At 36.5% G+C, this 25,428-nt stretch overlaps 4 protein-coding genes across 4 annotated transcripts in view; 2 read left to right on the forward strand and 2 right to left on the reverse strand.

The window, feature by feature from the left end:
- Nucleotides 1–9,071, reverse strand: part of LOC106129383 (hybrid signal transduction histidine kinase A) — a 53,973-nt gene extending 44,902 nt beyond the window's left edge. Inside the window, exon 1 of the mRNA XM_013327925.2 lies at nt 8,567–9,071. The gene's annotated coding sequence lies outside the window, so the exon portion shown is untranslated. The remainder of the gene's footprint in view (nt 1–8,566) is intronic.
- A 129-nt stretch (nt 9,072–9,200) lies between these two features.
- Nucleotides 9,201–10,768, reverse strand: LOC106129384 (uncharacterized). The gene has a single exon (XM_013327927.2). The coding sequence runs from the start codon at nt 10,728–10,730 to the stop codon at nt 9,483–9,485; it is 1,248 nt and encodes a 415-aa protein (XP_013183381.1). The 5' UTR covers nt 10,731–10,768; the 3' UTR covers nt 9,201–9,482.
- A 1,703-nt stretch (nt 10,769–12,471) lies between these two features.
- Nucleotides 12,472–25,423, forward strand: LOC106129426 (CIMIP2 protein GA14893). Its single transcript, XM_013327984.2, has 8 exons — nt 12,472–12,518; nt 13,336–13,474; nt 14,625–14,721; nt 17,881–18,056; nt 18,520–18,682; nt 19,299–19,437; nt 24,014–24,112; nt 25,247–25,423. The coding sequence occupies exons 1-8, from the start codon at nt 12,472–12,474 to the stop codon at nt 25,311–25,313; spliced, it is 927 nt and encodes a 308-aa protein (XP_013183438.1). The 3' UTR covers nt 25,314–25,423.
- Nucleotides 19,732–23,433, forward strand: LOC106129424 (elongator complex protein 3). Its single transcript, XM_013327981.2, has 7 exons — nt 19,732–20,389; nt 20,492–20,656; nt 20,861–20,975; nt 21,412–21,662; nt 21,954–22,119; nt 22,499–22,711; nt 23,208–23,433. The coding sequence occupies exons 1-7, from the start codon at nt 19,827–19,829 to the stop codon at nt 23,400–23,402; spliced, it is 1,668 nt and encodes a 555-aa protein (XP_013183435.1). The 5' UTR covers nt 19,732–19,826; the 3' UTR covers nt 23,403–23,433.
- Nucleotides 25,424–25,428: the final 5 nt, after the last annotated feature.

Here is a 25,428-nt window from a genome sequence, read left to right on the forward strand (position 1 = left end):
GAGCATATTTTGTATAACGTATCTACAGTGAGTATTAAAGCCACTTGCGAAATATAAGAGGGATTTATTAAAAGGAGAGCGGTCAACGTATACAATATATATTAGTTGCTCTTTACACCATTAATCATTTTTTCCTAATACCCACAGTATATATAATACAGTAGTTATACTCATTCGTATAAGTACCCGCTAAAGTATTAAAGTAAAAGGAAAGAATAAAAAAAAAGGTTGTTTAAATACTTATCTATAACAAGACAAGGTCACAGTCTGTCATCATGTATTTTTTTCTAAAAAAGCTTTCATACAAATCCGTTAAGTAGCTTTTGTGTGAAAAAGAAAGAAAAGTCCATAATTATTGAGATCGAATATTAAATACTTGAGGTTGTGTCAGTTCTGTACTTTCCTTAATTGTGTCACAAGCTAACCAAGCCACCATTATCAATTCAGTGTGCATTTACTGTCGCCTGAGCCCATAGACTTAAGCCTATGGTGCACAATGCACTTTCTGAGGCCATAGAGAATATCCTCGAATAACGAGCTGCGATTCCTGAAATACCACTCGACGTAAAAGGGGACGTAAATTGTGTCCATTTTTGTCAACATATGGTCAGAATAGGAAAGGGGTTAAATGAAAAATTAAATCAAGATCTTTAAATATTTCCTTAATAATATTTCTTTTTCTATTTTTTCTATTTGGTTGACTAAGCAGATATACAAGGAGAGTGTGGAGGGAAAGGTCGGAGTGGGAAGACCTAGACGAACGTATCTTGATCAAATTAAGGACGTCCTGGTAAAGGGTCAGGACAAAAGTACCCGAAACCGCCGTGCTTGTATGAAGAGAGTTATGAATGTGGATGAAGCGAAGGAAGTATGCAGAGATCGTGGCAAGTGGAAAGAGGTAGTCTCTGCCTACCCCTCCGGGAAAGAGGCGTGATTTTATGTATGTATGTAAGTATGTATATTTCTTTTTATAAAACCATCTACCATATATTTCCATCCAACGTGGTCTTAAGAGGCTTTTCGATACTAATATCTCTGTCACAATCGTAAGGGATGAAGACATGATATTGTCAATATGTATGTTATTTTTTGTATGTAAATGTTTACAACATACTGTTGTTATTTGTATACCATATTTCAGCTTGATATATTTTGTTATATGCTCTATTTTATTCATTTAGTTCTAATGAATTGACCTAGTGAATCTAGTTATAATAAAAACATGACTGTTGTTCACTTGTGTGTGATGATTTTAATCTTAAAATTTCGCATTCCTTCTACGATCTTTAGTTATTTTACCCCTAGCTTGTATACATAAAAAAAATATGGCACGTGTTTGTAATTATAATACGCAATTAAAACATAAATTGTTATTCATTAATTGCTCTCATTGTTACGTCAATGTGTTTTGTAAAGCAAAAAGTCGTGACGTCATAGTTGACTTTGGTGCCAATTTAGCTGCATTGTAATTACTACATACGTACATATAACACGTCCTTATCCCTTACGGGGTAGATAGAGCCCATAGTCTTAATCTCAAAGACTTCAAGCCCCTTTCTGTTAGATGGCTTAATGATAGAATCGAGATTCAGATAGTGCCAGGTTTATAGCCTATCACTTCAAAGATGAATTACAAGTTTAGAAGCCTTTCCTTTGATTGTATTTTACGATTAATATTACTTTTATTTGCCTATTGGTCAATTACCTACTATTACGTCTGCGCAACACAGAATACGATACGATATAAGTACGTACGTAACTTCTTGTACATATTCTTGAAAATTTGGTAACGTTATTACAACGCAAGTAGATCGATATAATTGTGAGCATTGATATAATTACAGATTGTACAAATTAAAAAACCTGTTTGTCCTTGGGCTTCTTTTTACACTCTTTAAACGGTTAGGGAACCTATTTTACGCCAATACATATGGTGAAAGTTTAAAACAAGTGGCACTTTAAATTTAAGTTGACATTTCCATGTGTGATAATGAAAAAAAAAAACAGATAGTAAAGTCAGTCAAAGTAAAGGCATAAATTTTAGATCCTACCTTTCATATGATGGGCTTGCAACCTGTCACCATATCAAAATCTCGATTCCATCGTCTAGATAACTTGGTCTTCGAGTATTATTACTGTCTGAATATCATTGTAATTATATGGTCTTCTACGGTCTGTCCTGACATTGCCTTTATCAATCAGTGCCAGTTTAACCGTTACCCTCAAGCTTAGCTCCGAGGCAAATTGGATCAGCGCTCCAGTTGCGTCCAAGGCCTCCTTTATCAGCTTATTGGCATTTTGACGTAAGCCGAAGCCAACACGATGCAGGTATGGCAAGGGAAATAGAACAATTATGAAATTTTGCCGTACTAATTTGAATTTAGATGAACTTTTCAAATAAATGAAAATTAATGCGCTTGTTTTGGCTCGTGTAAAAATATCTTCTTACGTTAGCTAGTGGACACGGGTCTCTGTAGAAAAATACAATGAATCCTATCGACAATACACTCATGGGCGATATGACCTACATTACTTAGACGTTGTAAAAACGAAGCGAATAAAATGTAAGGAACAATTTTTAGAATATGTCTGATGAAGCTTCGATAATCATAAGAAGGTTCTAGCTATTATCAAAATTGTTTAACACATAGCTCAGAGTTTCTCTGTCTAACCATCAGAAGTTTTTGTTAAGTTTCGCCTAATGGTAACCATTAGTGATTTCCTGTAGTCTGTTACGTTCTGGTAGGTATCTTCCACATTTCTGCAGAGTCAGTGGCTTCCTTATAATTTTCCTATTGAATAATCGCTTCTGATTAGTCTTAACATGCTATTACATTAGGCTTTATTGATAGTGAACAGTTAGATTTGAAATATCATGTACATATTATGCGTATGTTTAATATTTACATCATAAAAGAACTAAATTCGAACAAAATAAGTAACAAGTTGTTACGACTTGAAAGGATTTACAGAAATTTACGGAGACATTTTGTATTTTCGATTCTCATAAATATTGATGTTGACTATTTGAATGCGCTAATCTCAATCTGAAATTTTTTTTTGCGTTGAATAGACCATTTATCAAGGAAGGCTTAAGGCTATATAACATCACTATTAGGAGCGAAGAAATAATGGATAATGTGGAAAAACGAGGGAAATAATTCATCCTTGAGGGCTTTAATGATGCCCAAAATAACTATTCCACGCGGACGAAATCGCGGGCACAGCTTGTATATTATAATGGTAGAGGCGTCAATTTAAATAAAAACAGTACATATCTTAATGAGATTGTTGCACAAGAACAAGATCGTGATCGATTGCTCTTTGAATGGGTGTTTAGGTGTACAGCCATGCACGTGTCGACGGATTCCTATGTCGAAACATTTTGACATGGTGCGCTGACAGCCAGTGTACTTAAAAATTCCTATCGTGATATCGCTTTCATTGTCACGATTAAATATGAGTCATCTTTTGTTTTTGGTCAAAATTATGTCATAATTACTGTATGTCGTGATCTTAACTCGTGTGGTTTGAAACATTAAGTTCTAAGGCATTCGGCAGAAAAATTTGACCACTTCCAACATTTCATTTCTTCCTTTAAGCTTAGGGGGCAATTTTTACACAAGACTTCAATAACTGTTTTAGCATAATATTGAAAACTTATAAAAAAGGAAAATCCCATAGACATTAACAAAAATTTTTTAGAGCTTGTAACATGTATTTACACATAGGTTTTTCATGGTGGACTCTAAGCTTAGAAACCAGCTGTCTAAAAATCGAAGTTTAACTTAATTACAATGCAGTAAGCCACAATGTTGGCGAGGACATACCCGTAAGTGTTATTTGCGTCGCCACATAACGGTGCCGAACAAGTAACCATTGAATCGTTGAAAGTATTGAAACTTCAGCTGAATAAATAGAGGCAACACATATAACCAAAACCGGAATTTCACGATTCCTTGTTGAAACAAAAATATACGTACTAAGCGATATCAACATAAATACGTAAGTTCCAAAGATCCATTATTATCTGCCTAACCCATAAAAAACGCATAGAATGCTATAAACAATCGGAATCAAAGGTCGAAGAAAGAACTACAAGATATAAATATTTATTTGTAACGTGATCGATGTATAATTACAAAGGTCGTTTTATTGTTTAATTGGCAAAAACTTAATGTTTGATATGTTTACGCGTTATATTGAAAATGGTGTCCAAAGGTCGGAGAAAAAGCCACTTAAGCAGTAATGAATGAAACAAACAAGAATTGGAAATACAAGACTGTGAGTAAGTATTCTACATTTTAATTAAGTATGACATTACTAGTACGATCGACGCAGTTTCAATTTGAGACTTATGTCCAGTGAGATACAAAACAATTTCCATTAAAGTAAATTGATACGTACTCATAAAACCGGATGCTTTAAATGAAAGGGCGTTATTAGAGCCATTAGAGATGAATGTTAACTGACAAGTTAATACATAATTTGGTGAAAAAAATCACACCTGAAAATGTTTCGAAGAGCACACAATACAATAGATAAGATAATATTCTATACACATACACACATAATAGGCTGGTTGACTGTTTTTAAGTTGGTCCTAAATAGTTTATTTTATACGTATCTATTTGTTATTAAGGCCAAAAAATTATTTCATTTTTGAAATATCTATAAAGGAAAATATCGTGAGGAAACCTGCACATTCAGGCAACTGGATGTGTAACTATGGATCTAACACGGATTAAATTCCACACCCCATTCAAGATTCATGGTCAAAGGCATACCTACCCCGGGCTCCTCTCGAAAGAGGTAAGGATGCAACTGGAACTAAAGCCAAAAGAGTTTTTCTTCAATATTGCATTTTGCGTTGAACCTATTTACATTTCGAAGTGTGAAGATCTTTCAAAAAGAAAAGACCTTTCAGTACTATTTTAACCGACTCATGATCTTTTAAAATAAATATACGTTTTGGAAATATCACTGAACAACTGAGCAGTTTTAGAAGTAAAGGACGGTAAGGTGAGACTGGTCTAGAGATAACAGAGATAAGCATTTTATTAAAAGAAAATGTGATAATTTTTTATTTAACAAATATTTTGATTTCTGTTAATATATTTTTTTAATTAAAATACTCAATTTAGGTCATTATTGCCCAGATAATATTTTTTGTAATAAGGTGGAATCTCGATAACTCGAATGTCAAAAGAAATGTTAAAAATTTCGAGTTATCGACTTATCAAGAATTTCGAGACACAAAGGATTCAATTGCTAACATTTCGACTTAGAAAGGCGCTTAGAAATAATATTTTTCCTTAGTTTTATATTTATTACAAACAATAGATTAGAAGATCATTCCTGCACATTCCTTTTGGATTTAATCTGGGCGTTCGGGCGATTCCAAGTAAGGAGTCATTATATTTTACCAACTTCGTCTATTTTTGAAGTATAGTATAAATATGTACCATTAACACCTCGCAGGGAAATAACGATTTTGTTCGAGTAACAAAGTCTAAATAATTCAAGATATTTTTGATTTAGGGGTTCAGCAGAAGGGAATAGCAATTTTTTCGACTTACTGAGTATAAAGACTTAACGAGGTTCGAGTAATAGAGATTCTACAGTATTATGTTCGATGGGTTGACCTTCCGAAATAAAAAAGTCACATGTTATTGAACTTGTCAACATCTGAAAAATAAACATTCCAAGCCGCTGAAACCAGCAGCCATAACTAATGAAATCTACATAAAAATCGACTTAGTAGGTATATCTACATAACAAAGAAACATGAAGAATTTGCCTCAATTTAAATGATTGACAACTTGTGTAAGAGTTATTTAGTTGTGTTTCGATAAATTCCTATCTTTATGGTATTTCGTACAGAATAAACATGATGTCAGTCAGATATCTTGACCGTCACGATTTCTGATTATCAAAATGAAGTAGAACTAATCGTAAAAGATTATTCGTTTGATTGCAAAATATTTTCCAAAACCTGCCTGGTCTATATGGTATTTGCCATTGAAACTGTTTAGTTAACGAAAAGGATGAAACATGTCTTTCCGACTGATTGTTCCAAAGCTAGTCTGACCACTTTTTATAATATTCGCAGTACATATTAACGCGTCCAACGTTCATCGGTGATTATCATTATCTTAAAGATCCTTGCCGTGTGAGTTATCTTATTTTGCTACAGATGACTCTTTCTGCAAGTTTCCTATAACAATGTTTATAGACCTCACAATAATAGAGGTCAATGATATTAAGTTGAAAACCACTTGAATCTTTATGGCGTACTGGAAGTAGTACTTCAAACCCACTTGTCTGCACTTTCAACATCTTCACAATATTCCACCGCAAACAGTTGCGGCCTCTTTCGTGGAGAAAGTACATATAGCCTTGGCAAATCATTACAATAGTAGCATACTACAAAATCGCGCATCATAAAAGTCGTTATCAGCGAAGCACCTGCGGAGGTAGACATTCTATAGTGAAAAGTCTGCGGCAGCGTCACGCACTGGAGAAAGTGTACTACAAAGCGTACCTGCGACTGGTCCCCAATTGGGTTGCGACCTCGAATATCAACGGCCAGGGGTCTTCTTTTTTCGTACGAAACCGTCCCGAACCGGTCGATGCCGTCTCGGACACGTCGAAGACCGATTAATTCGATGAAGCCGCATAAATTTAAGTGCCCTATGCTTAGAACTCGAATCTCCAATACCGTTGGCAGCCATCGAACGGACTGCGGCACTCCTGCCATAATTTACTTCTTGTCTTATCTCGAACCGAATTAACTAGTAAGCCATTATCGAGATAAATTCCGCAAGTATACCTGCATTTACTTGTTGTTTTGTAATTAAGTCAACGGTTCTTATTAAAAACTAAAAATTGTTGAGTAAATTCAAAAGAGGATTAAAGACATCTTAATAAAAATACCTAATTGGAAATTCTTAAGAATGACGGTTAAAAACTACCCTTGAATATTTGTCGACATACAATTGTATGCACTATTACGGTATGGTAAAGTTAATAACGGTCTGGCTATGTTCTGACTTGTGTTCCTTCTTTAGTAGAAGCGTAGTCTTTGCGAGCCGGGACGTTTGGTTTCTCCGGGTGACCAAACAGGATTCCTTTGATATTCATTGGAGTCAGAATGTGTATGTATTTGCTTTATTGTCCAGCAACTAGTAACCGACTCAAAGGTTCGCCTCATTGCTATAAGGCATTTGTAAGGGTTTATTATGTTCTTTGAAGATTATACTTAAGAATATCCTTCATTTCAAGCATTAATAAAATCAGTGATTTGTATCGTAACGTAAATTCTGTTAAATTTCTTCCAAACTTCTGAATAGAAACATTCAGAAAAATTCTTTTGCATAAACATACCTATTTGGCAGAAGGTATCTGTCTACTTCTTATATATAAAATTCTCGTGTCACAATGTTCGTTCCCGTACTCCTCCGAAACGGCTTGATCGATTCTCAATGAATTTTGTAAGCATATTGAGAAGGTCTAAGAATCAGCCAACATCTATTTTTCATACCCCTTAGTGATAAGGGTTGTTGAACCTTAACATTTTTTTTAAACTAGAAATTACTAAACAATAGTACAGATATTGATACAGATTTTGGTCTTCCAAAGAAATAATTTCTAATGTCAGAATTCAATCTGATATCTAAAATCGTTCTTATCGCGTATAGAATACACTTTCGAATTTTTTATTTTATAGCTATAAATCACTATAATTTTATGGTGATGACTGCTCCGGTCAGATTTTAACTTTCTTCAACAATGAAAATTAGGAATCTATAGAAAGAAAGTTACTAAAGAGAAATTATTATTTACATAATAAAACACGGAACGTATAACGGAAATTATGTGATCACAATAATAAAAGTGACATCATCAAAGAAAACTTCCAGTTCACTGATGATCATGTTTAAAATTATGTCAATAAACATGATAATGAATGCAAAGAACCAATTACTTTTTATCATAATCAATTTGATAATGTTTTATGTAAAGATATCGACAATTGCAATTTAAGAAAATCCGACAATAGGTAGGTACATAATGCAAAAAATTAAGGAATTTTAATGCGGGATCAATGGGCAGGAAACCTGATGTGTCATTTGTTCCTTACCTGCATCCTTTAATAGACGATGTTTTTTATAATCCAAAAAGTGTTATTGGAATGCAACTCTTATGAGACTGAAAACTTTTCAATGCGACCACCACCTTTATGGGATATAATAAAACTTAACATGTTACTACCTAGTAGGAGTAAAATAGTGCTGTACTCAATCGTTCACCAAATCCCTCGGGAACGGTTCACATTAAACAGCAATTAGATTATTTCTGAACTGTAACAGATCATCAATGGGTAGGTTGGTATTTATAAACAAATAGAAGTTCGATCGGTCCATATCTCGAAAATTTACATTAAATGTTCGGAACTTTTTTTATTTCAAAATGAAATTATGTGTCGCATTGAAACTGCATATTACAAAATTTTATTTGGAGCATAAAAATTAAGCAGGCATAAAATGTTACATACGAATCTTACCTTGAATATTTCGGCAATCCTCGTAAATATTAAAGCTGACTTTTACGAAGTAAAATTTAAGTTAGAGCACAACACAGTTTGATTAAAGATATTACAAGTTCATAGTCAATGGTTAATCCCAATAAACAATACTTGATAAGAATCAAAAAGGCTTTACGAAAAAAAAACATAAGTTCAACAATCTCAGCGGAATGCATGCATTTCGAGTCGGCGAAGTCACGAATGGATAAGTTTGAAACACACAAAGTTCGTTTGGTTATATCAATAAGTTTACCACTTTATAGTTTTTGATATATTGAACAATTAAATTCACTTTCTTGTCACATAGTTGATGGAAGTTAGAACTTCTTTCGTTTATCTGTCACTTGCCGCGGAGCGCCACCAACCACAAGTCTGAACGCCACCACTGGTGAATCCAATATGGCGGTAACGGAACGAACGGAATTGAATCTACAAGTGGTTCAGTGAATGACCAAAACACGAGAACCAGTGAATGATGGATCATTCATTCGTTTATCAACAACGCGCGTAGCAACACTATCGTAGGGTTACACTTTACCAGTATATTTAGGTAGTACTTTCTATTGCAATTTAGTAAGTACTTGTGTACGATGGATGGATGGAAATATAATAATTATGTTCCAAATCATATTTTATTCAAAAAAATCTGTTATAACAACATCAAAATTGTTTTGATTGTGAACAATAAAATTATTTGCAAAATTTAATTCAATTAAAATATATATTTTAGATAACGAGTATACTAACAATACACATAATTACACATCTTTAGTTATGGCGACTAGTAAACCATACTTATAGCTTTAGATAAAAATATGTAAGTACGTACCTATTAAATGAAAAATAACTATGAATATGGAAAAATCTAAAGGCATCCAACATTTGAATTTACATTTTATAGAAGCTCATCATGCAAGCTTGGAGGAGCCAAAGGATCATTAGAATAGAAGTCATCACATTCGTAACGAACTGTGTTGTTTCGATAATAAAACACTAAATGCTGACCAAATCCAATAGGCCTAGGGTTTCTCTGATAATCGTCGTAGATGACGACTACGGTAATATCGACCCATCCGTTACCACGCCGTACCCAATTATTAATACTGTCTTCAGACCTTCTCCAATCCGATAGTCGTATTTCTGGGACACCTACGACTATACCCCTGTTCAGGGATCGTGGTTGAGGTGCAAAATTATATACTTCGCTAGGACCCCCGTTCTGATATGCAATCAAATGCCCATTCTCATCGTTATTGTTATCAGGGCGATTTGTGTGTCTTCCCATTCTGTTTATGTTAGCCACAGCTGTGTCTGGAATACTGTTTGACTCTCCTCTAGGTGGGATACGGTTGAGAACATCAGGAGTGACACGAGCTGAAATCATTAGAGGGAGAATAGGATCGTTCGGAGATGAAGGGTTGAGATATGCGTACCGATAAACATCATCATTTGGCCGCCTTTCTGATACCAAACGACCTACAGAACCCAGAGCAATCAGGGCACTAGCGTAAACTAATATTTGTCCCGGAGTTCGGCTGTCGAAAGTACTAAACATAGGTGGAGTCTGTCTTCGCTTCCTACTTATTATGTTCATTATGCTTCTGCATGTTGTCCGTTTCTGGTCGAAAGAGTCCCGTATCTTTTTCATCTGACTGCTAATATATTGGCCTATTTCATCTACTCTTAGTGGCGAACAAAAATGATCGTGCTTGGCTAAATCGTAACACCAGTAATATGAGCGACCATCATGTTTCTCACATGTACCGATACACTCATTGCCTAGGTGAGTGTAAGATTGGATATATTCCCATTCTTTGGTGTCGCAATAGTCGTTACTCTTTCCCCAATAGTTGTCACAAGTGTAGCCTGAGTAGCCTGAGTTCCAAGTACAAGGCGTTTTGCACGGTCCATTCTCCAGTGTGAAAGCTTTCTTGACCAAGCGTCTTCTGTGCTGGTTCGGGCTGCAATAATCTAACTTATTGTTACTATCTACTATGCAAGCATACTCATTTGTATATTTAGTGCAATTGCTTAAACATGTTTCATGACCACTGGTAAATGCTGTATACTCAGGAAATGGATATTCACATTTGATTGTTACTAAACACAACGCGATCAGCAGTAACTTTAATGAGAGAGCCATGATTGGCGTCGAATAAAATTATGCGAATGACACTGAAGTTGTACTCATCTTATATATAACTGTTATTGAAAGTAGGCACCTATTAATTTATAATTTTAATGTTACTGTCACATAGGTCAATACGAATAATGTGATCATTTATCTACATAATATAAAAAATGAAGTGTATACTTAATAAGTTTGGACAATTTGCAGAAATAAGAATATATTTTCGTTTCTTACTTTCCTTGTTGAAGATTTTCTCTCTCATCTCTACATGTTCCTTTTCGCACTCTCCATATCAATGCTTGGGAGCTCTCAGGGTTGTTTAATGTTGTCCAATCAAATAAGTTCAACTTAAATAGCGATGAAGAGAGTTGTGACTGTGGATGAAGCAAAAGGAGTATGCAGGGATCTTGAAAAATGGCAAGATGTACTCTACCTACTCGTTCGTGATAGAGGCGTGATTTTATGTATGAATAGGTAAAAGGCATAGGTCCGAATGTAACTAGTGAAAAGTCTAAATTTAGTCATTGCCAGTAACATTGATTGCGCTAAAGTAATAATAAATGTTATCTGTCGTATGAACTTGGCTTTATTAGTGATAATAAGTATGGTTCTCAGAAAATTGGATTGGAAGATTTTGTATAATTCTAGCTCCTGTCCGTTGGATTTGCTCTTGGTTTTTTCCGTTCCAAAAGATAAGAAAAGAATAAGACAAAACAATGTCACAATGTTAACCCTGTGATTTTACCAATTTGTCTGATATGAAATATTATGCACTGTTGCCTATAACTGCGTTCGAAAATTGTAACTTGTTTCCGAGATATCCCCATTTATTTGTTACAGAAATTGTATCTATTTTTTATACTGTGTCATTTGTCCCGTATACATTTATTCCATTTATTTTTATTAAAAATTTTTATGACCTACATTTGTTTATATTTTCCTGATCAAGCTGGTAGAGGGTGTGAAAGTACGGTGGGCTCAGGAGATAGCCGTGCCAACTCGCCTTGATTGGTGAATGGGAGGTGGCCCAGGTATGCCGGTAAGGCTAAAAGGGCAGGTCTATAAATCCATCATTAGGCCTGTCCTGTTGTATGGCAGCGAGACGTGGCCTGTGCTGCAGCGGCACAAGCAAAACCTGCGTATCACGGAAATAAACATGCTGCGTTGGATGTGTGGAGTATCACAAAAGATCATGGCTGGACGTCGCAAAAGATGACATGCGATCCAATGAAATCCGAGGACGAAGAAAGCCGAATCAATCGGAAAGAAAAAAGTCGGAAGGAAGGCAGACCCCAAGCCCCGTAAACTTCTGTGGGGGGTCCAACCGAGAACACGCAGAGATGAGAGAGAGAGAAGTAGCCCAGATATCTCCTGGCACCGTGTGAGTTCATACGAAGTCAATATCATACCTCTTTCGCGGAGGTATTCTCGACACTACATCTTACCACATAACAAGTTCATTGGTTTAGTATCCTTAACCAATGGGCTTGCGGGGCTCTTGGACATTTTGGTCCTCCTCGATTTGATTGTTATGTAATATGTTATTCAACAAAAAGGTTGAAATAATCCTACGTACCTTACCGTACCTTGACACCGTCGCCCAAGTATGTCATACACTTCATAACAACCAATTTGTCAAATCGCTACATTCAAGTAAGAACAAAAGGTTAACTCATTAAAATCTTATCCAAATTATGAGTTGATATTAACACTCGAATTACATTACAAACCCTTTTCGGCATAGCGGGTCAGGATGGCGTTGGATTTAGTCAGTATAGCGCAACCACATTATATACCTGGGTAAGTATGCTTGGTCAGTCGTCATCAATCTTTGTGTCATCACCACAGGTATAGAATATTTACCTACATCATCATCCTGATCTGTCTGTTGAAGAGCACGGGTAAGAGATTGGGTAAGTCAGATTTAACACGAAGCTACTTCCGTCATACTTCCGCAACCTTTGCAAATATCGGATCTTGTTAAAGCACTTCTTGAATGTAGCTGTTCCTATTGCCTTTGATAGGATTTGAACCTTAATTCACCTTAACGATTCGACACCCATCATAAAAAGAATATAACCATCAATATAGGTCTGGTAGAAAATTTTCCCTTTTTACAGTTTGCAGAAGAATCATTGGGTCTTTGGGGCCTAATTTTAGTTACCTTCGCCAAGTAGGTTTGGCTATAACTACTACTTTTCTGTCAGTCAGTGAGCTACTACTTGGACGGAAGAGATTTTATATATTTTTGATTCTCATGTAAGATCCTGTCTTACATTACTTATAAAGATGAATCTACCAAGAAGTTTTAATGTTCTTAAATACATACATACATACATAAAATCACGCCTCTTTCCCGGAGGGGTAGGCAGAGACTACCTCTTTCCACTTGCCACGATCTCTGCATATTTCCTTCGCTTCATCCACATTCATAACTCTCTTCATGCAAGCTCGGCGGTTTCGGGTACTTTTGACCTGACCCTTTACCAGGACGAACGTATCTTGATCAAATTAAGGATAATTTGATCAAGATACGTTCGTCTAGGTCTTCCCACTCCGACCTTTCCCTCCACACTCTCCTTGTTCTTAAATTTAAGTATAAAATTATATTATTCAGATATACCGGCCATTGTCCAGAATACAAATACCGCATCGGCGACACATATGGCTCAACGACGCACAAGATCCTGTTGGACCCTAGCGTGCAACATTCGGAGCGACTGGTGCTGTCCGATAGGACTGCTGATGACTTCCAGGTAATGATAAAAAACTATATAAATATGTAGATCTTTTTTCAAACTTCTTTTTATTTGTGCCGTGTGGTTCCCGGCACCAATACAAAAAACAATTGAGGCATACCCCGGGCTCCTCTCCATAGTGGTGAGGATGCAACCGGGATTAAAGCCAGGAGGAAGAAGATGTATCTTTAGCTAAAGATCGTCAGGTGTGGAAAGGAAGAACAAGGAAGGCCGACCCTGAGTAAGGTCTTGAGGAAGAAGCAGCTTTACGAATAACTACTGAAATGATGGCCAAACCACGTTTTATCTTATTTATTTAAAATTTCTTGCACTAATTACAAATTTACTAAAGGCGGCAGTGCCGTGTAGTTCCCGGCACCAATAGATACAAAAAGAATAGGACCACTCCATCTCTTTCCCATGGATGTCATAAAAGGCGACTAAAGGATAGGCTTACAAACTTGGGATTCATTTTTAGGCGATGGGTAAGCAACCTGTTACTATTTGAATCTCAATTCTACCATTAAGCTAAAAAGCTGAATTTGGCCAATCAGTCTTTTCAAGACTATTGGTTCTGTCTATCCCGCAAGGGATATAGACGTGACTATATGTATGTATTTATGTATGTACAAAAGGCGGACTTATTGCCGTTTGACATTCTATACCAGTCTTCCAGCTGAACAAACAGAAAAACTTTTAGCGGGTGGTGCGACAAAGTGCACATGCATATTTAAAGCTAAGTACTACATACAAAATACATACATATATTACAAGCAGTATACAATTAAGTATTGTCAACACGTAAGTGATCCTAATTTGTTACTTTATATATGTATTTCTTTTATATTTAGTTCATATGTTCATATGTTTTTCTTTTTATATCTTGTAAGCAAGATACACACTAAATATAAAAGAAATACATATATAAAGTAACAAATTAGGATCACTTACGTGTTGACACTCGCACGATCGCATTTGACGACGCCCAACTAATGAACCAACGACCTTATTCTTGCTTGTTGCAAGTAGAAAACGGATGCAGCTCGATTAAAAATTATTCCGATGGAAATTATCGAGTAAGATCTTTCTCCATCAATGGACTTTGTGCAACACAAAGATGGTTCTATCTCTTGTGACCAGTGAAAGAAGAAATCACTTTTTGTTCCAGATATTCCGACCGCCACAAACTGACATCGACGTGGTGAACGCAAGATTCAGAAATGGGGATCCAGTGTATAAACATCCCATGATGCCAGGGTATGAGGGTAAGTACCACTATTTATAAAATATATACATACATATGGTCACGTTTATATCCCTTGCGGGGCAGACAGAGCCACCAGTCTTGAAAAGACTGAATGGCCACGTTCAGCTATTTGGCTTAATGATAGAATTGAGGTTCAAATAGTGACAGGTTGCTAGCCCATCGCCTAAAAAAGAATCACAAGTTTGTAAGCCTATCCCTTAGTCACCTTTTACGACATTCATGGAAAAGAAATGGAGTGGTCCTATTCTTTTTTTGTATTGGTCCCGTGTACCACACGGCACAATATAAATAAAAATAATAAATATAAAATATATGGTGTTTTGAACGATCGTAGGTACTTATTAACAATAAAAAAAGCGTTTACATTAAGCGTTTTCCCAGTATTGGTGGAAGTACATTACATTAATAAAGTATCATACAAAGTTATGTTCAACAATTAATTCTTAAAATGAAGTTTAGCACTTTTGTGTAAAAGATATTAACGCATACTCGCTCTCTTACCTTTGTTCGGTGTAACATATTATTTCTCCTTCTACTATTTTCACTGAAAATCTTGTGCTTAATCTATAAAGGTTGCGGAGCTGAGTAGTAGTCGCTTCGTGTAAAAACCTGACTCATCCAATTCAGGATCATGTTCAAAGGCGCACCACGGTCTCCTCTCTAGGGAGGTGAGGATGTTACCTTGTCTTAAATCTATTTTCACGTAACATAATATATAATCACGTCTATTACCCCGCGGGGCAGACAGAGCCAACTGTCATTAAAAGACCGAAAGGTCACGCTCAGCTGCTCGGCCTAATGATAAATCTGTTTCTTAGATTATAGTAAAGGTATTAGAAGAATGGTGCCCGACAGTGCCGTGTGGTTCCCGGCACCAATAAAAAAAAGAATAGGACCACTCCATCTCGTTCCCATGGATGTCGTAAAAGGCGACTAAGGGAAAGGCTTATAAACTTGAGATTCTCCTTTTAGGCGATAGGCTAGCAACCTGTCACTATGTGAATCTCAATTCCATCATAAAGCCAAACAGCTGAACGTGGCCTATCAGTCTTTTCAAGACTGTTGGCTCTGTCTACCCCGCAAGGGATATAGACGTGATTATATGTATGTATTAGAAGAAAATTTAGGTAGTTGTTCTAGGTTATAAATACGTACAAAAATATTTGTCGTATACCTACTACGATTTAGGATGGAATCGGTTAGTTGAATAAGAAAATCTAGACAAAGGCCGCCCCAGTGGTTCAGTCAGTGAGTCAGGCACCAGTTCGACCTGAGCCGGTTTGTCTGAGGTATGCCTCAGTTTCCTGGGAATGTTCGATTTGAAATGAGTACACTGTACCTACACATGCGTAGGTAAACATATCGAATGTCTCCATTGGAGTAGCGGCATTTTGTAAATCAATGATTCATTGTTGATTATTATTGAACTTTCTGACCAAAAAGGGGTGTTTAGAAGTTTAACGTGTCATGTTTTTCTGTCTATATGTGACCTATGTTAAATGTTGTTAATTTTTTTAATAAGTTGGTGATGCGAGCGTATGCGATGTTATCCATGTCTTTTTTCTAAGTAAGATATCTATGTAAGTAGAATAATCTGAGTACTAACCGATGCTCATCGTAAATGTTGTTGCATATCATTGACTAGCTGTGCCCGCGACTTCGTCGGCGTGGAATAGTTAATTTTGACATCATTGAAGCATTTTCACATTTTCCATTATTTCTTCGCTCCTAAAAGTTGCAGCGTGATGTTATAAGCTAGCCACTGTTAGCCTATAGCCTTCCTCCATAAATGGTCTAGTATTCAACGCAAAAAGAATTTTCAATTCGAACCAGTACTTCCTGAGATTAGCGCTTTTAAACAAACAAACTCTTCAGCTTTATAAGTATAGATTATACCGCCTTTACAATTCAATAAATTATAGAAATTGCACATGGAGCTTAACTTTTTAATAATATCTACCTTAATCTTCACACGGCAATATAACATTCAACATGTTGGTCGTGTTAATTGAATATTAAAGGGAAATGTCGGTACAATGCGGAAACAATATTCTAGAGAGTTCTTTACGAGACTAGTCCAGACGACTCGGATATATCTTGGTTATAGAGTTACCATAGTACTTTTATATAGAGTGTGTTTTGGTGCGCTTGGTCAGTATCGAATTAATCCGTCAATAGCATGAATTGAAGTGATCTTTTAACTTCTTAAGAATTATACCTGGCAAATCATCTCTTTAGGTTCAGAAGTTTAGGCTGTTGATACGTTATCTTTTAGTCAGTCCCTCCATTATTAAGTAACTCAGGATTTGTATGCAAATAAGAGATTTTATTATTTTCTCTTAGATTATTGCGTCTTCTCAAGTGTATCCTTAGATATTATGAGTGTTATGACCGATATTCACTTCTCGACACATAATTCCATTTTGCTCTTCAGTATTTTTTAAATCATCATCATGTATGTAATAAATTTAGAAAGTCCCTTCTATCTAAGTCCATTGGACGCGGTATGGTTTAATTTTTAGGTCAGAAATAGATTAGGATTTGAAAAAACCTATTTTATAAATGTTAACTGACCCTGATATAACGGTCCAGGTAAAAAACTACGTACCTTTATGACCTTTATCTCAGATTTTAGATATTAGAACGCCGTCGACGGCAGAAGTTTTGCCTTAAAACTTAGTACCTAAGTACCTATACATATTTTGGGTAAAATATGTTTGTATGTTTTCCCGTTAATAGCTTTTCTCGGAAACCGCTAGGAGTTTTTTAAAATATTAATTGCACTGTAGAATGTTCTCGAGTACCTACGATTACGTTCATAATAAAGCTATTAGCCGAGAGTAAATAATTTCTGGCCCTTATGTTGGCGCCAGGTTTGGATAAGTGGGCGTAGGTAAATTTCATTTTATAATAGAAACGTACAATTAATTACAAATGGGTATAATTAACAATAGTTTACAATAATTATGTATGTAACTTGAGAATGTATAACAAAACTTTTAACCCGAGTCCCGAGAGTTACATTAAGTACTTATTAACCAATATTTCCTTCGTGTTCACTATCTTCGAGTTTCATCCAGCTTTAGTGATATTTAAGTACCTACTGAGTGCGACTACCAGCTGCCTACCAGATGTGATTTTATATTTATGTAACCAGGATTTCTACCTCGACTAAACGCTCAGTTCGGCCAGCGATACACAGTGGCGGCGACCGAAGCCCTATCGGAATTCCAGAGGCTACAACTTAACCAGAGAGCAGCTAGAAACCAACTGGAAAGGGTGGTAGACCTTCAGGCTGGCAAAGGTCAGCCTTGGGACCTCGTCGATAGATTTGTAAGTGCTATTAATAAAACCATGATGGAAGTATTCGTGTATGATGAAGATGAGGAGAAAGCAAGAAAGAAAGTGGATGAATGAAGAGAGAAGAGCTTGAAATGTGAAAGAAGAATTGAATGAGAAGAAAATGATGATAGATGTTAAAGTTAATGTGGTTGAACGGGAAAAAGGATGGTTATTTAATGGAAAATGCACGACATCAACATTAGAGATGCATGCAGTGTTTTACAGTCAAAGAGTATAGAGCCAAAAAGTACCTTACTAAAAATAATGAAATATGACTCTTCTCCACAACTATACAGCAGTAAACATACATACGATTGACCTGTTAGTTAGAGAGAGTTTCTATGTTGAGAGAAACTTTGCCTGAACCAGATTATTGAGAGGATTATGGAAAAAGCTACAAATTACGATCAAACTTCTACCACTCTCACCGCATTCTTAAATGTTCTTTGCATAGTCGGCTACAGCGGAGTTCAAGCTGCCCTTGGTTGTGGTGAGGCCAGAATGTGCCGGAATCCTGAGGGATCTACCTATGGATGAGCCCAAGCTATCGCCAGCAACACATTCCGTCAGTCCCTACTTCATGGAAGACGCCAACCCGGATAAATTTATAAAGAAAGGTGATAAGTTTCTCCACAGCTTTACTGTCAGGATGTGGTTACCAGGGCCTCCGCGTTTCTACACACTCTCCACATTGTCTGGTCTCTAACTTTGTCAATTGATTCAAAAGGAATATTTACCTACCATAACTAGAGAGAATTCCTACAAAGCAAACAAATTAAAAAAAACAACCTTGAGTAGGTAGTTACTTAGGTATAACGCCGCCAGAAGTAAACCTTTTTGGTTCCTTATCTTTTTTATAATAGTTTTGAGATAGTTTTGTCACTATTTTGTCAGGTCATGGCAAAGTGTCATCTTCGTTGTACTTTTGTATAATATTTTAATGCATTTGTAGGAACATAGTTTTCTTTGATTCCCATGTCGTATGGAAAAATACACGCCTCATTTGTAAGAAATCAGATATGGGGGTATAATCCTTCTCAATCCGTTCGTAAGTTGATAAATATTTATTTAATAGGTTTATAATCGAAAGCCCAACCAAACGGTATATAACTAGAAAGGTAATGACCAGACGAAGTTCCCTTGGCTTAGCTCGCCAACATAGGTCCGTATTTAGGTATAGGCATTCTTCTGGACCGATATTTTGTGCACAATATTCATCTTTGTGATCCACAGGTTTCGCTGGTCATGTGCCCTATGGCTTCCAGCGGTTTGGTGAATCATCTAAGAAGCTTACAAACTCTGCGCTGTGTGACTTCTCGTCTAATTACCGAAGAAGACAGAGCACTGAATGGGCGCCAGTTAACGTAGTCAAGTAAGTACCTAGTGGCAAGAGTGGCTTCAGTCACAGTTAAGTTTAAGATCAATCAATAACCTAATTTCAAGAATAAAAGTCGTGCCATATGAACGTTATCATTCATTACCATCGTAGCAAGGGTGCTCAGTCTGAGTGAATACGTGCAAAAACATACTTACCTTCCCTCCTTACAGTCGCGTTATTAAAATATATTTTACCATTTAATGTAGTATGTGTTTATATATTTATCGCGGCTAAAAATATTAGAAAAAGGTAGAATTAGTCATTGTCAAAAAGTAAACGTAAGTGTCAGTGTTGAACTGTTGATTTTGTCAATCAATATACGCTACACAATTTCCTGAGTCGTATTGCATTTTTTAAAATAAAATATAAAAAAAATCTAAATAATGACGAAAAAGAAGCCGCTACCAAACTTGTCCAAGGAGGAGAAGATGGTGATAGTGATATCCGAGATCATTCAAGAGTTGTTGACTGCTCATCGCATTGGCAAGGATGTTAACCTCAACAAAATGAAGACGAGGATTTCATCAAAATATGGGATGAGCACGTCTCCTAGGCTCGTGGATATCATCGCGGCTGTCCCTTCAGATGCCAAAAGTATCTTGTTGCCGAAATTGAAAGCGAAACCTATTCGTACAGCTTCGGGTATTGCAGTAGTCGCGGTTATGTGCAAACCACACAGATGTCCGCATATAAACTTCACTGGAAACATCTGTGTCTATTGCCCTGGTGGACCGGATTCCGATTTTGAATATTCAACCCAGAGTTATACAGGCTATGAGCCAACATCTATGAGGGCTATTCGCGCGCGCTATAATCCGTATCTTCAAACCCGTCATAGAGTTGAACAGCTGAAGCAATTGGGACACAGTGTGGATAAAGTTGAGTTCATCGTGATGGGAGGCACGTTTATGAGCCTACCTGAAGATTATAGAGATTATTTTATAAGGTAATTTTTTCACATTCTTAATATAAAACACTAACTATTCTTATTTTACTGTTTATATCTCTGTATGTACTAATCATCTACATGTCATTTTTTAATTTGCAGGAATCTACACGATGCACTCTCAGGTCACACGTCAAGCTGTGTTGCAGAGGCAGTGAAATATTCTGAGAGAGCCAAGACCAAGTGTATTGGTATCACAATCGAGACTCGACCTGACTACTGCCTTCAGAGGCATATGAGTGACATGCTTAATTACGGATGCACCAGGTAAAGTTTGAGTTGGTAAATAAGCAGAATACAAAAATCAAATGTTTGTGACTTTTAAGGACCTCTTGCACAGTTTTGAAAATGATTTTTGTTTATAATAGTTACTGGTTGAAGCAATAAACATAATTCATTGTAGATTCATAAACAGTTAATGTAAAAATGATAAAAATCTGCTTTATGAAATACTTTAATATTACATTTCAGATTAGAAATTGGAGTGCAGTCTGTATATGAGGATATTGCAAGGGACACAAACAGAGGTCACACAGTCAAAGCTGTTTGTGAGAACTTCAATTTAGCTAAGGATGCTGGCTATAAGGTATAACAATAGAAATAGTAGTGTTTAAATAATCTCTGATCCCATTGATTGATCAAAGCAAATTGATCCTTTTTTGGTAGCAATTTGGTCTCAAATCTAGTAAAGAATTACTTAGTAGTTTTTTTGTGTGTTGCCTCACAGAAAACAGATTTGGATCGATCATGTTTATATTTGTCTGTTTACAGTTGCCTGAATGTGCAGGTTTCCTCATTCTGTTTTCCTTTACTGTAAGAACATCCATTAGTATTCAGAAGTGTAAAAACTTTTCTTTCCAATCCAGGATCCATGGTCAAAGGCATACCCCAGGCACTCTCTCCTGGATGCAACCAGGACTAAAGCCAAGAGGAAAAAGGATACAATACTCACCCCTTTTCACAGATGCAAGATTTAGTTTTAACAGTTTTTTATAACATAATTTTATACTTTTAATTTCCAGATAGTTGCACACATGATGCCTGATCTTCCTAATGTGGATTTTGAGAGAGATGTGGAACAGTTTATAGAGTTCTTTGAGAACCCCGCTTTTCGGGCAGATGGTCTTAAAATATACCCAACTTTGGTGATCAGAGGCACAGGCCTTTATGAGCTGTGGAAGACGGGAAGGTACAGGAGTTACCCACCATCAACCTTGGTTGATTTGATTGCGAAAGTGTTGGCCTTGGTGCCACCGTGGACTAGGGTTTACAGGTAATTATATTGAATTGAAGAATTTTTTTTTTGTTGTTTTTCACTAAGAATTCTGGAATATAGGCTGGTGGCAACTTATGGACAGATATTAGAGAGCATGAAGAGAGTTATGAATGTGGATGAAGCGAAGGAAGTATGCAGAGATCGTGGCAAGTGGATAGAGGTAGTCTCTGCCTACCCCTCCGGGAAAGAGGCGTGATTTTATGTATGTATGTCCTATACCTATCAAAAAGAAATATGATTTCATCATTATGTTTTTCACAACCACTACAGTAAATTTCAATTTTTCAGAGTACAAAGGGACATTCCCATGCCTCTAGTTTCGTCTGGGGTGGAACATGGCAACCTTAGGGAGTTAGCGTTAGCTCGCATGGCAGACCTGGGCACGGACTGCAGGGACGTCAGAACTAGGGAAGTTGGCATACAAGAGATACACAACAGGGTGCGCCCTTATGAGGTGGGTGTAATTTTTTTTTTTTTAATTTTTTTTTATTTGTCTTTTTACAGCTCAAAATTCAATTCTATTCAAAAATAAATTCTTTATTTTTCTCCAAAATCTATAAAAACATTAACTGCTTTAAGCTATAAGATGTTTTTAGGATAACTTTTTACTTTTTTGTCAAAATTATCTAAACTCAAGGTGTAAGAGGACCTATTGTATTGTTTTGAGTTAAATTGTTACCTATGCTGATTTCGAAGTGGAGAATAAATTAGTAAACTAAAATACCATATAGAATAGAGACAAACTGTATATATAATTATATGATCAAAGACAAAAAAAAAAATTGTTAAAGAAGTAAATTCCTGAAAATTTATATTTTTGATACCTCTTTCAGGTAGAACTGATAAGACGCGATTATGTCGCTAACGGAGGTTGGGAGACGTTCCTATCCTACGAAGATCCTGACCAGGACATTCTGGTGGGTTTGCTCAGACTGAGGAAGTGTGCCGAGGACACTTACAGGCCGGAGTTGAAACCCGGGCCCGATGCAAACTTCAAACAGTGCAGCATAGTGCGGGAGCTCCACGTGTACGGATCTGTTGTGCCTGTGAGTACACACATACATACATACATATGGTCACGTCTATATCCCTTGCGGGGTAGACAGAGCCAACAGTCTTGAAAAGACTGATAGGCCACGTTCAGCTATTTGGCATAACAATAGAATTACTAGCCCATCGTCTAAAAAAGAATCCCAAGTTTGTAAGCCTATCCCTTAGTCGCCTTTTACGACATCCATGGGAATGAGATGGAGTGGTTATTATGCCGTGTGGTCGGCCTCTTTACCTCTTTCCCATGGATGTCGTAAAAGGCGATTAAAGGATAGGCTTTATAAACTTGGGATTCCTCTTGTAGGTGATGGGCTAGCAGCCTGTCACTATTTGAATCTCAATTCCATCATGAAGCCATACAGCTTAATGTTGTTTTTCAGTTTTTTCGAGACTGTTGGTTCTGTCTACCCCGCAAGGGATATAGTCATTATATGAATGTATGTATAAAGATTTCTAGATTTCATACATATATTAATTGGTTTAATGTTTCAGGTGAACGCCCGTGATCCCACAAAATTCCAACACCAAGGCTTCGGCATGTTGCTAATGGAGGAAGCGGAGAGGATTGCTCGCGAGGAACACGGGTCAGACAAGATGGCGGTCATATCCGGTGTCGGCACTAGGAATTATTACGCCAAGATCGGTTACCATCTTGAGGGACCTTATATGGTCAAAATGCTGATCTGAGATTTTGTAAATAAATGTGTATATTGTGTGTTGAGTGTGTTTTTTTTTTGGTCATTTTCAGAGGTTTTGGCAGTGACATGAATAAAATTACAGAGTTTGGGTAAGATAAATTTATGTTTAGTATACACTCGAGTTGACAGATGACGGGGTCATCGGATTGATCACAAGACTATTGTCCTAACTTCTCTTTCATTTATGTCTTTGAGTAACCTCTGAGATAGAAAGAGATGGAGGACATACATTCATATAATCACGGCTATATCCCTTGCGGGGTAGACAGTCTTGAAAATGCTGATAGAAAGATGAGGGACAACATATCATTATGCTCATAAAGTTCGTAAATAACTCTGCTTGAAAGTTTGGAAATATTGCTTTATTGTAAACTGAACAAGAATATAATTGAGCATGTCTCGTGAAGGTTTCTTGAATGTATCATTCATTGCAAGGTTTCCGTCTATCCCACTAGTCCCATTCGCTTTTGCCTTGGTAGAATTATAAATAAATAAAAAAAATATCAACTTTCTTTTGGCAAAGCAAAGCAAATAAAAAGGTCACGTCCACGGATCCTAGTTTATTCCTCATTTTAAACTCCACCTATCCCCTCATTCCAGACCCGACCCGCCGCTGTCTATCAACCCCACGGAGCTGTATCACAAGCACGTCGGAATGCTGCCTAACTACGCGGGACACGTGCCAGGCGCCATGTTCAGGTGGAATATGTTTACTTAAGTATAATCTTCTCAATGGCTGCAAATCTATACTAATATTATAAAGCTGAAGAGTTTCGTTTGTTTGAACGCGGAACTCTCAGGAACTACTTTTTTTGCGTTGAATATACCATATATCGAGGAAGGCTTTGGGATATATAACATCACGCTGCAACTATATGGGCAAAGAAATAATGAAATATGTGAAAAAAACGGGGAAAATTATTCATCCTTGAGGGCTTCAATGATGCCCAAAATAAATATTCCACGCGGACGAAGTCGCGGGCACAGCTAGTCTTCTATATTATTTTTAAAAGGAGATGCAGATTGTTTGTTGATTTTAAATGACACTATTCTTCATATTTCACTTCTGAAGATCTATTCAATCTATGTGCCTCATATGAAGGGATAGTTAAAGTTTTGTAAATTCCTCGTTTTAAACAAACATACTGTATCTTTGTGAAGATTTGCCGTAAAAACCACTAGTGCCATAGAGATATCTCAGTAAAATTTGGAATAAAATGTGTTGTCTAACGGTTGATCCCAAATTAACATTGATTAAGAAAAAAGGGTGGGAAATTTTGTTTTAGGTACACCTAGGGTGTACCTAAAACAAAATTTTCTCCTTTATATTATCCAAGTAGGTACAGTCAACTGTATGAAATTACTCAAATTCACCGCAAATTGGCCTATTACATACATACATACATATAATCTCTAAATAGACATGGCCAACAGTCTTGAAAATACTGAAAGGCCACGTTCAGCTGCATGGCATATTTTTTATGGCGTCGAGAGAAAGATTAGTGACAAGTTGCTAGCCCATTGCTTAAAAGAATTCAAAGTTTACAAGCCGATCCCTTAGCCGCCTTTAAGACTTTCATGGGAAAAAGATGGAGTGGTCCTATTATTTTTTCTGTTGGTGCCGGGAACCACACGGCACTTAACACGGCATCTATATACCCTGCACAGATCTATATCTGTGCAGGGTAATTTGACGTGCGGTTGACCGTGCTTAGATATTTTTATTGTTGTTAGTTGATAATTTTCTACACATTACCAACAACAATATCAATATCCTACATTCCAAAACTAAAGCCAAATTTCTATATTAAAATTATGAATTGTATTGTTTAGATTCGGTAAAACTTACGGGAACGACACACGGGACGCCAAACGATGGCTGCGTGGAGACTTCGCCTAAAATTGGGATCCCTACAATCAATTATCAACCCAATCACATCGGCATAAGGGTCGAAATCCAGAGTGTTATTATTTTGAATAAGAAATTATACATCATGCTGAATTTTACAATTATA

This window comes from Amyelois transitella, chromosome 4, assembly GCF_032362555.1.
Source record: "Amyelois transitella isolate CPQ chromosome 4, ilAmyTran1.1, whole genome shotgun sequence".
NCBI classification, from domain to species: Eukaryota; Metazoa; Arthropoda; class Insecta; order Lepidoptera; family Pyralidae; genus Amyelois; species Amyelois transitella.

Excerpts from the sequence above, each read along its gene's own strand:
- LOC106129384 (XM_013327927.2), bottom strand. The coding sequence starts at position 10,730 with ATGGCTCTCTCATTAAAGTTACTGCTGATCGCGTTGTGTTTAGTAACA.
- LOC106129424 (XM_013327981.2), top strand. The coding sequence starts at position 19,827 with ATGACGAAAAAGAAGCCGCTACCAAACTTGTCCAAGGAGGAGAAGATG. Across the intron at positions 20,390-20,491 it reads TATAGAGATTATTTTATAAG|GAATCTACACGATGCACTCT; the intron begins GTAATTTTTTCA and ends TTTAATTTGCAG. Across the intron at positions 21,663-21,953 it reads CCGTGGACTAGGGTTTACAG|AGTACAAAGGGACATTCCCA; the intron begins GTAATTATATTG and ends TCAATTTTTCAG.
- LOC106129426 (XM_013327984.2), top strand. The coding sequence starts at position 12,472 with ATGGCGTTGGATTTAGTCAGTATAGCGCAACCACATTATATACCTGG. Across the intron at positions 18,057-18,519 it reads GGGACCTCGTCGATAGATTT|TCGGCTACAGCGGAGTTCAA; the intron begins GTAAGTGCTATT and ends TTCTTTGCATAG. Across the intron at positions 18,683-19,298 it reads GGATAAATTTATAAAGAAAG|GTTTCGCTGGTCATGTGCCC; the intron begins GTGATAAGTTTC and ends TGTGATCCACAG.